This window comes from Brassica oleracea, chromosome C3, assembly GCF_000695525.1.
Source record: "Brassica oleracea var. oleracea cultivar TO1000 chromosome C3, BOL, whole genome shotgun sequence".
Classification (NCBI taxonomy): Eukaryota; Viridiplantae; Streptophyta; class Magnoliopsida; order Brassicales; family Brassicaceae; genus Brassica; species Brassica oleracea.
In genome coordinates this window covers 38,647,705-38,658,962 of record NC_027750.1, presented here as the reverse complement: position 1 = coordinate 38,658,962, position 11,258 = coordinate 38,647,705, and the positions used below count along the sequence as shown (strand labels likewise).

At 40.3% G+C, this 11,258-nt stretch overlaps 2 protein-coding genes across 2 annotated transcripts; one reads left to right on the top strand and one right to left on the bottom strand.

The window, feature by feature from the left end:
• Positions 1-1,382: 1,382 nt before the first annotated feature.
• On the bottom strand, positions 1,383-3,007 carry LOC106330573. Its single transcript, XM_013769019.1, has 4 exons — positions 2,312-3,007; positions 2,186-2,239; positions 1,731-2,036; positions 1,383-1,586 (listed from the first exon to the last, which is right to left on the bottom strand). The coding sequence occupies exons 1-4, from the start codon at positions 3,005-3,007 to the stop codon at positions 1,383-1,385; spliced, it is 1,260 nt and encodes a 419-aa protein (XP_013624473.1).
• A 1,901-nt stretch (positions 3,008-4,908) lies between these two features.
• Positions 4,909-9,384, top strand: LOC106334844 (auxin response factor 2). Its single transcript, XM_013773223.1, has 16 exons — positions 4,909-5,236; positions 5,332-5,592; positions 5,686-5,801; positions 5,899-5,994; positions 6,088-6,144; positions 6,232-6,387; positions 6,485-6,569; positions 6,639-6,729; positions 6,808-6,972; positions 7,067-7,186; positions 7,282-7,357; positions 7,433-7,604; positions 7,699-8,603; positions 8,713-8,903; positions 8,992-9,213; positions 9,327-9,384. Exons 2-15 carry the CDS (start codon positions 5,454-5,456, stop codon positions 9,167-9,169), a joined length of 2,547 nt encoding a protein of 848 aa, XP_013628677.1. The 5' UTR covers positions 4,909-5,236; positions 5,332-5,453; the 3' UTR covers positions 9,170-9,213; positions 9,327-9,384.
• Positions 9,385-11,258: the final 1,874 nt, after the last annotated feature.

Genomic DNA, 11,258 nt, shown 5'->3' with positions numbered 1-11,258 from the left:
TCCAGCTGATCATCTTCACCAAGTCATAGGCAACTTCAACGTTCAAGAAGACTCGGATACCAGATGGGAATGCGTCTACTACAGTGATGCATTCATCTGGAGGAGTTCATGTGTTGTACTCTTTTTCCTGTCCTTGGTTTCCCATTTTGCCACATTGGTTTTGGGGTTTTTCAGGAGAGGTTTTAATGAGGCAACATTAAGCATGCAACGAACCTGTACCGGATGTGTGGATCAAGGGGAAGTGTTATAAACCAAATGATGATCGACCATGGACCAGCCCGTACTGCAGACCCAATCCGGGACATGATAAAGACAACCAGAGACTATGTGTTTATCTAGTATATATTTCATGTATATCTGTAACATAGTGTTTATCCTTATCTTTATCTTGTTAGGATAAACATGACCTTATAACGGTCTAATACATTGTATATATATGGACCTTCTGGTCGACAGTAACGATAACAAAAGTATTTCCCCAACACTTCATTTACAACAGTTTTTCTTTTTAACGGACAAAGATTCCTACTATGGTTGCTTTAAGACCACACACAAATGCTGCACAGTACTTGTGGGTCCCACTTCTCTACCAAGTGTGTTGCCAACGCGTGAATTTTCTCCTCCCAATTTCTGGTTTATCATATGGTCTCCTATCTCTTAAGACCAAGACTCTATAAAATATCTGTAAATATTAATTTAATTCATTATCTATTTTAACTTGGACTGAAAAATTTGAATATTCCAATTTTACGAAACAAACCAAATATATGTATGTAATATTTATAAAAATAAAATTAATTATGAATACTAATATTTTTAGAATATGACCTGATCTATTATATATGTACAAATATTTAATGAATTATATAATTATTATATTTTATATATGTTTTAAATATTTTATTTATTCACTAATTACCTAGGTACTAAGTTTTTAATTTTTTTATTTTTATAACAAAATATTATTATTTTATAATATCTTTGAATTCTTTTATCTTTTAATTTGTGCGGATTCAATATTTGGTTAAAAAATGTAAAATTTTGGAATATTCCTAGTTATAGATTTTTTTTTAAGCTATAGATTGAATTAAATCGGATAATTACTTATTTGAATGAAATGAATTATAACACAAGTAGCTTTAAAACTCTCGAGCTAGATATTCAATTTATACCCACCCTTTCAACCATTATCTAGTGTGTATCCCTTCCTCAAAACATTGTTTTAATAACTTCTTTATCCTACATTTTATTTATTTATTTTTAGTCGTCAATTATATATTTATATAGGAGTATGTGTTTCTTTTGGTCAATTCCAATGTTTTGACTATTCATGGTTTACGTGGTGTTAGAAGCGAAATAATATTTTTTTTTCTCTAAAGTTTTCATTGAAATAACCAAAGTTCTGGATCAAACATACAAACATACCTCTCTAGAAGGAATACAAACTTATAACAACACCACCTCAAAACCTTAAGAACGCCATCTGAGAGAGCCCTAGCAACATAAAACTGAAACCAAACATCTTTTAAAGCAGTAATAGCTATAGTTCGGGATCCCCTGTTCACAACAAACGACTCAGTCTCCACCTGGCATAACAAAAAAATTATGAGAATATATCTAATCTCCACAACTTTAAACCTGAAGGAAGGCTAAGCTTTGGGTCTGTTAATTGCATTAACAAAACACCCCCCTTCAAATGAAAAGTGGACTCTCAGACACCTATGACTAACCATGCTTTTAACGGCCCAGACCAAACCTAGGTACTGAGCATGATCTTTCGAATCAACCTGAGCAAAAAATCGGCGACTATGAAGGAGAACATCTCCTTTTGAGTCCCTCAAAACCCACACAGCACCAACAATTTTTGTTTTCTTCCCCCACACCACCCCAACATTACATTTTAACACATCTCTTGGGAGAGCTTTCCATTCAGCCGCTTCCATAAAAGTAGGCTCCCTATGAGCCCCGAAGCATCTTCCATCCATATCCTGTGCAGGATACCATAAATCAGCTTCCTCAGAAGCTTTACTGCAAATCTGATCATTAGGGAAAAAGTACCTTCAAACAGCAGAGCATTTCTGTTTTTCCATAGATACCATAACATCCATGGAATTTTTTTTGTAGCTTGTAACAACTCTTTCTGTTTTTTCCAATTAATCATGAGATAGCTGATGTTGGCAAAGACGGAACCATCATCAAAACCTCCTCTTGGAACAGGAAAACCAGAAAGCGCCCATACCTGTCTTGCAAAAGTACACTAAAACAAGACATGGTTCACTGATTCTCCATCTGCTCCACACGTTTGGCAAACGAGATCAGATTTCAAGCCTCTATCCTGCAAAGGATCGAAAACAACAATTGCTCCTGAAAGGGCTTTCCATATAAAACCTTTAATCTTAGATGGAGTAAGAAGTTTCCAAACATCTTCCTTGAGAGGATTAATTGATGGGCAAGCAGACTGCTCTTCAATCAATTCCTTATGAAGATTCTGAAAAGCCAATTCATACCCTGTTTTAACAGAATAAAGCCCATTTCTTGTATGACGCCACACCCAAGAATCTTTCTCCAAGGACACATGTTGATTTCTTCTCAAGATCGCTATGTCACTAGGAACAAAGATCTCTTCCATTATTCTTTCATCCCATCTCCCCGTTTGATGGTTAATCACATTTGCCACTTTTAGATTCACATTAAAGAGTCTATGTCTTCTTAACGGGGGTCTACATAAACCATCCACATCTTCCAACCAAGGTTCCGACCACACATTAATGGTCTGTCCATTTCCAACCAAATGCTTTATACCTTGCTTAAAGAGGTTCCTGCCAAAGATGATGCTTCTCCAAGCATACGACGGTATGCGCCCTAAACAAGCATTGATGCAGTTGTTGTTCTCAAAATATTTACCACGCATTACACGAGACATCAAACAATCATCATCATTAATTATCCTCCACGCCTGTTTAGCTAACAACGCCTGATTAAAGCACTCAAGGTCTCTGAACCCCATTCCCCCTGCTCCTTAGGCAGACACAATTTATCCCAACTCAACCAGTGTATCTTTCTCTTATGCTCCTCTGAAGACCACCAGAAAGTCGCCATGGCGCTATGAAGACTTGCTATAAGGGTTTTAGGAAGTTTAAAAACCGACATAACAGCCACATGAAGAGCAGAGGTGACAACCTTAATCAATACCTCTTTGCCTCCTTGGGATAGGGTTCTCGTATGCCAACCAGATATTTTTTTACACAGCCGTTCTTTGATATAGGAGAAATGCTTGACTTTAGAACCTTTTAAAACTTCCGGCAAGCCTAAGTACTTTGCTTCTCCTCCCTCTTTTTCGATCCCCAAACATTCTTTGACCTTGATTTTGGCTTCTTTCTTTACTATTTTCCCAAAAATGATAGAGGATTTGGCATGATTGATCACCTGTCCTGTGGCCTTTCCATAATGGTTTAGGATCGACAATAACTCCAAGCTTTCGACCTCGTTTGCCTTGCACGAAAATAGAGAATCATCTGCAAACAGCAGATGATTTATTGAAGGTCCATGATCACCAAACTTCATTCTCATAATACGCCCCTCACGTTCTACTCTGGACATAAGATGAACGAGGCCTTCCGTACATAAGACAAAAATGATAGAGGTAAAATAATATATGGTTTATAGTTGCGTGACTTGCGTCTCGTTAATCAGGAGTATTTGTGTATCTATTTGTGCATTTTATGGCGGTGACGTATTTCGATCAAGGAGCATAAAAACGTATCCCAAGAAAAGAAAAACCGTATAGTCAGAGGCGGACCCACATGCATTAATGGTGGGTCAGCTGACACCCCTTAAATTATAAAAAGCTGAACTTTAATATGTAATGTATTAGGATTCTGTAGTTCTGATGGTTAAATTTGTTCATCTGGTGGTTAAACCAGGCTTCAAAACCTACATGAGACCATCTTTTTTTTTTTTTTTTTCTCAGATTAAAGCCTGTTTAAAAATTTGACCCATGTTAAAACAGAGTCTGGGTCCGCCACTGAGTATAGTAGCATATCGGAACATCACATACGATTAGAACTAACTTTATAAACAAGTTAAACAATATAACTATTATGTTAAGAAAGAAAAAACAATATAACTATTAGTAAATTATCTCCCATGTTCAAAAATCAAATTATGATGGACTTTTCTGATGGATTACGGACAAAATTAAACATGCATACACATAATATGGATGAATGAATTATACTAGACGTAATTTGTGACATAGCAATCGTCTTTTTTGTTTTTTAAACAATTATGAAACGTCTTTGTTTTTCCATAAAAAGAAAAACATGGTAATTTAAGTACAAGAGATTCACGAGACGAAAATTCGTGAAAGCGCAGGATAGCGGAAAGAGGTTGGAAAATGTCACACAGAATATCTAAAGAGTGCTAAAATGCGCAAAATTTTATGGCGCCACGTAACTACTTCAATACTCTCTACGTCCACCCAGACCTGCCTGTTCAGAGCACGACAAAGGCACTTCCCGATAAAAACACAACACCTTTCCCATCGACGCTCTCTTTCCACAAACACCGTTATTTTTTCAAAACCAATAAAAAGCAGACGTGTGCTCACGACGTGTTGACGCCGTTAGTGACATCTAAAAAAGTAAAAAGCATCCTTTATTGCTTCCTTGTTTCTCAGAAAACCATAAACACATTAATAAATCACTTTTAATTTCCTCTCCCCAAATTTCAACCGGTGGTTTAATACCTTCTTTTTTTTTTTGTCAAAAAGATGAATAATTTTGAACTAAAAGTAAGTCAATTTATTTTACAAATGAAATTTAAAGTTAAGTTAGAAAAAGACTTTGTGTATTAAAAAGGAGGAAAGAAAATAATTGGGTCACTTGTCTATGTATGGGTTTGTGAGGTCGCAGAGGCTGGTCCCCCGGAAATGGTTACAACCGGAAATAGCCGGTGCGAAAGAGGGAAAGGTAACCGGTAAATACCGGTTTTGCGTATGGTTAGAAGTTCACCGCGGTTGAAACTAGTCTGGTTAAGCCTTTGGTCGCCTCAGACCCAGAAAAGAAAGAGATAGGAAAAGAGGAAGAAACAGAGAGAAAGAGTAGAGAGAAGAAAAGAGAAAAAAAGGAGGCTTGTCATCGATGCACAATCCCTCTGTAACTCCGATCGAAGACGAGAAAGAGAGAGAGAGAGAGTACACGGAGTTGCTGTATCTGTGAATCAAGCGAAATTAGAGGTGAAATTGGTGGTTAAACTCGTTTGATTCTAGGGTTTATCGCTGTATGTGGTAATGTAAAAGAGCTTAACGAGTGGTGATTGTGTTTTCGACAGATTTAGAAACGAAGAAACAGAGCTAGAAGTGGTATATTTGGAGATTTTCTTGTTGGTTTCGTCTGCTCAGAGCCTTCTTCGTCACCTGATGAAACAGATCTGAGCTTTGAGGTTACATAAGCATGGCGAGTTCGGAAGTTTCTATGAAAGGGAATCGTGGACGAGGAGAAAACTTCTCCTCCGCTGGTTACAGTGACCCGACGGTCGCCGGCGAGGCGCAGAAAATTCAGTCTAACCGATCTGTAGCTGCAGAGCGCGTTGGTAAGCCTCCGTTTCTGACTTTTCTTTAGCTTGTTTTGGTTACAAACTGAGCTGATCTATTTACTGATGTCTCTACCTTTTCTTCTTCCTTAGTCGACCCTGAAGCTGCTCTCTACCGTGAGCTGTGGCACGCTTGTGCTGGTCCTCTCGTGACAGTCCCTCGACAAGATGACCGAGTCTTCTACTTCCCTCAGGGGCACATCGAGCAGGTGACATTTCTTCCCTCCTCGTCTCCGATTTGCTTGTGATATTCTTTTTTTTTTTGTTTCTATTGTTTAGATTTTTTGTCGTTTTCTTGATGAGTAGGTGGAAGCATCGACAAATCAAGCTGCAGAACAGCAGATGCCTCTCTATGATCTTCCTTCGAAGATCCTTTGTCGTGTCATTAATGTTGATTTAAAGGTAGGCTTCTCTCACTTTCATTTAGAAAAGAAAGTTTGGTTTTGGAGAGTCTTGAATTGTCGGCTAACTGTAGATTTTTGACTGATTTTGCAGGCAGAGGCAGACACCGACGAAGTTTATGCGCAGATTACTCTTCTTCCGGAGCCTGTTGTAAGTTGTAATTTCTATGTTCTGTTTTTGTTAGATCATATTATTCAAGAAGCTTATTCTTTTTTTTTTTTTTTTTTTTTGTAACAGCAAGACGAGAATGCAATAGAGAAAGAGGCGCCTCCTCCTCCGCCCCCAAGGTTCCAAGTGCACTCCTTCTGCAAAACCTTGACTGCATCGGACACAAGTACACATGGTGGATTTTCTGTGCTTAGGCGGCATGCGGATGAATGTCTCCCACCTCTGGTTGGTGCTTCCTTTACATACTGAACCATATTATTATTGCATTATGTTCTGGTAAGACGATCTTTAATTCCCCCTTTTCTTTTGTGGCTTCTCCCAGGATATGTCACGTCAACCTCCTACCCAGGAGTTAGTTGCAAAAGATCTGCATGCAAGCGAGTGGCGTTTCCGACATATTTTCCGAGGTATTGAAATTTGTATTATTAGTACCTTATTTATTTTGTGCGCCATGGATGCTGATGTTGTTATACCAGGTCAACCACGAAGGCATTTGCTTCAGAGTGGATGGAGCGTGTTTGTTAGCTCCAAGAGGCTGGTCGCAGGCGATGCTTTTATATTTCTAAGGTTTGCTTCTTTTTTTTTTTTGGTTCATGATATTCTTGAGTTGTGTCTATTTGTTTATTTTGTCTTATTCTTCTGTAGGGGCGAGAATGGAGAATTACGTGTGGGTGTAAGGCGTGCAATGCGGCAGCAAGGAAATGTGCCATCCTCTGTTATATCAAGCCACAGCATGCATCTCGGAGTATTGGCCACTGCCTGGCACGCTATTTCAACTGGAACCATGTTTACAGTCTACTATAAACCGAGGTGTGTTTTTTTAAGCAGGAACCTTTTTGCTGTTTGTCTAGCGAGTGTTGCTTTTACTAAATTTCCATGTATTTTGTGGTTTTGTTTGTGACAGGACTAGTCCTTCAGAGTTTATTGTTCCGTTTGATCAGTATACGGAGTCCGTGAAGAATAACTACTCCATAGGCATGAGATTTAAAATGAGATTTGAAGGCGAAGAGGCTCCCGAGCAGAGGTAAAATTGTTTCTGCTTTTTCAGTCATTTTATTTTGTTTTAATGTATCCCTGTTTTCAAAGACGAAGCTCACATCGTTTATTGATTTATATTAGGTTTACTGGCACAATCGTTGGGATTGAAGACTCTGACCCCACGAGGTGGGCAAAATCAAAATGGAGATCCCTCAAGGTATGCGTCCTTTTTCCTCGAGAAGATCAAAACTATTGTTATTCCGATGAATGCTAAATATTCAATTTGTTTCAGGTACGGTGGGATGAGACCACTAGTATTCCTCGCCCTGATAGAGTATCCCCGTGGAAGATAGAGCCAGCTCTTTCTCCTCCTGCTTTGAGCCCTGTACCAATGCCTAGGCCTAAGAGGCCCAGATCTAATCTAGCTTCTTCAACTCCGGACTCTTCCATGCGCATAAGGGAAGGTAAAGTCTACGTTGCATTGCGTCTAATTAATTATTGTGTGAAAACTAAATTACACTCATTAAAAGAAGGTTTAATTCATTTTCCACGAAACAGGCTCATCTAAGGCAAACATGGACCCTTTACCGGCAAGTGGACTATCAAGGGTCTTGCAAGGTCAAGAATACCCGACCTTGAGAACGAAACATGTTGAGAGTGTAGAATGCGATGCTCCTGAAAATTCGGTTGTGTGGCAATCGTCAACTGATGATGACAAGGTTGATGTGGTTTCAGCTTCTAGGAGATATGAGAACTGGATATCCTCAGGTAGGCATGGACCTACTTGCACGGATTTGCTTTCTGGCTTTGGGACAAACATAGAACCACCTCACGGTCATCAGATACCTTTTTATGACCGTTTATCATCATCACCTTCTGTGGCTGCAAGGAAAATCCTCAGCGACCAGGATGGCAAGTTTGAATATCTTGCTAACCAGTGGATGATGCACTCTGGCCTTTCCCTGAAGTTACATGAATCTCCTAAAGTCCCTGCCGCATCTGATGCCTCTTTCCAAGGGATAGGCAATCCCAATTACGGCGAATATGCTTTGCCTCGTGCAGTGACGACTGAGAATGCTGCTGGCAACTGGCCAATACGTCCACGTGCTCTAAATTATTTTGAAGAAGCGGTTCATGCTCAGGCTAGAGAGCATGTGACAAAACGTCCTGCGGTCATACAAGAGGAGGCAGCAAAGCCAAGAGACGGGAACTGCAGGCTTTTTGGCATTCCTCTGGTGAACAACGTGAATGGGACAGATACAACTTTGTCTCAGAGAAACAATTTGAATGACCCTGCGGGGCCTACGCAGATGGCATCACCAAAGGTTCAGGATCTTTCTGACCAGTCCAAAGGGTCAAAATCGACAAATGATCATCGTGAGCAAGGACGACCATTCCCGGTTAGTAAACCCCATCCGAAGGACGTTCAAACCAAAACAAACTCATGTAGGAGCTGCACGAAGGTGAGTTTTTTTTTCCGCTATTTTTCAACACAAATTGTATGAGCTTGTAGGGATCATTGAAGCAATTCTTTACTAACACACGCTACAAATTGGTTTTTATTTTGAAAAGGTTCAGAAGCAGGGGATTGCACTTGGCCGGTCAGTGGATCTCTCAAAGTTCCAGAACTATGAGGAGTTGGTTACTGAATTGGATAGGCTGTTTGAGTTCAATGGAGAGTTGATGGCTCCTAAGAAAGATTGGCTGATAGTTTACACAGATGATGAGAATGATATGATGCTTGTTGGAGACGATCCTTGGCAGTAAGATTTTACATTTTTTTCCATCTTCTATTCATACGTCTGTGTTGGTAATTCTTTTTGACACTAGCACGGTGATCAAATTATACAGGGAGTTTTGTTGCATGGTTCGTAAAATCTTCATATACACGAAAGAGGAGGTCAGGAAGATGAACCCGGGAACTCTATGCTGTAGGAACGAGGAAGAACCAGTTGTTGGGGAAGGATCAGATGCAAAGGACGCCAAGTCTGCATCGAATCCTTCATTGTCCAGCGCCGGAAACTCTTAAAACCAAAAAAAAAAAACCAACACGCCCTTTTGCTACTAGCCGAGGTATGTATATATAACTAATATCAAGACAGACTAGTATACATACACTCGATAAGACCCCGAGCCGAGTTTATAGCCTTACAGACTAACGAGACTTGGGTGTTTTTGTAACGCAGAGGGAGAAAGGTAGGAATATAAATCAAGAGGAGAGTACGATGGTGGAGCCTAGAGAGCGAAAAAGGGATTATGGTTTTTTTTCTACGCTATGATGATATAAAAGAAAATGCAATTTTTGAAGTATTTGGTTGGCCACTTAGATTATTAGCATCTCCCACCATCTTATTATCTAATGATAATAATATTTAATAAGCAATATATATTATAAAGTAAACAAAAAGGGTTGCCGGTACTATAATATATGGTAGAAAATGTGAAGGGATCGTTTATAAGTAGAAATGACGGTGTGGAGTTGTAGATGGGAGGCTGGTTTCGGTTATTTGCTGTGTGTATTTCTTTTCTTTCCTTCTTCCAAAGATCTCTCTTCAAAGTTTATTGTTGTTTATATATTAATGCCAATGTACATAAGTTTTTAAGGTTTTGCTTTTCATAGTGTTCGGATCTACGCTTAGCTGCGTATAACGTTGTTTTGCCTCTCTGTTTCCATCTGGTGAAAGAAATCTTTTGGGCTTGGCTCACAATCTAATGTGATGCGGTTTTCTCAAAGTGTGCTAGATCACTTCATCGTGCTTCCTGTGTCCTACCGGTCTTGAACAATAATCACAACCCGATTTGAGCTCTCTCGCATAGTCCGAGGATAGTAGTCATGTGCTTATTTCTAATTTGTGTCACGGTTCTTTAGTAAAGGTTGAGAAAGATACTAGCACCCTAAAATGAACCAAGAGCAAGACATTAAAGCAGTACGAGAAGCATGAATGCTGATTGTTCAATGCAGACTTCCTTCTCCTTTGAACAAGTATCATGCGTGCTTCTTTTAGAGCCCTGATGTGTCTACTCGCTTAAACGACGGTTTTCTTGTTAGGTTTTCTCTTCAATTGTTTCTTAAATCAGATTTAACTTTCTCCAATATTTCATGAACTGCCTCAGCGATGTAGGTTATGTATGAGTTTGCATCTACTCGTTTTCATATAAGCTGTTACATTTAGGTGAACAGTGTATGTAGAGGATGGATTTGACCATCCCACAAGGCCCGAGGAATAGAAAGGCCTGGCCCGGATTAAGTAGAGCGACGGCATGATCGGTCGGCTCAAGAGTCAGGTCTCTCGGCTTGACTCTTGAGTGCTTTTAGTCGATCATCATCGACTGAAGTACATTCGGCTCAGCGGCTGCTCGGACGCCTACGGGCTTCTCGGCCAAGCAGAGGAGGTCCACCAAGATGGCGTAAATTAGGTCAGGACGAGGCATCAGGACGTCCATATAAGGGAAAGGGGAGACAACGAGAGAAGGATCCGAAATCACTGACTAATACTTGGCGGCTAGATTAGGGTTTACACATTTGCTTCATCTCGCCGTTAGTTGTACTTTTCCGGTAGCTCATCGAGTCACCGGCTTCCTTTCTGTCGCACTCTCTTCGTTTCCCTTGTAACCGACTGAACGTTTTCTCCGACCATAAATAAGACGTCTTTGTTAAAACCCATATCTTCTTTATTACCGTTTTCCGATCAAACAGTTGGCGCCCACCGTGGGGCAACTAGCAAAGTAACGTCAGAACTATGGTCGTTAGCAACGACAGTTCTTCGTCAAGCGAGGAGCGCGAAGCTCTCGAGGTGACGCCGGCTCCAGAGGTGACACCTACGCCTACACCAGTAACTCCACTTCCCCATCCTGCGTCTATGGAAACTATCCTGGCACGCCTCGCCCTACAAGAAGCGGCGCAGAAGGCGGCAGTTGACCAAATCACGGCGATAGCAAAGATCCTTGCTCCTCTCGCTGCAAACGCCGAAACTTCAACGGTGCAGTATCGTCGACACCTGTTCGCCACAGAACGAACCACCGACTTAGCACCTACGCGGGATAACGATAACCAAAGCGCCGGTAACGACACCATCGCGCACACCGCAAGCGAACTAGCCGCGTTGAAACAGTCGGTC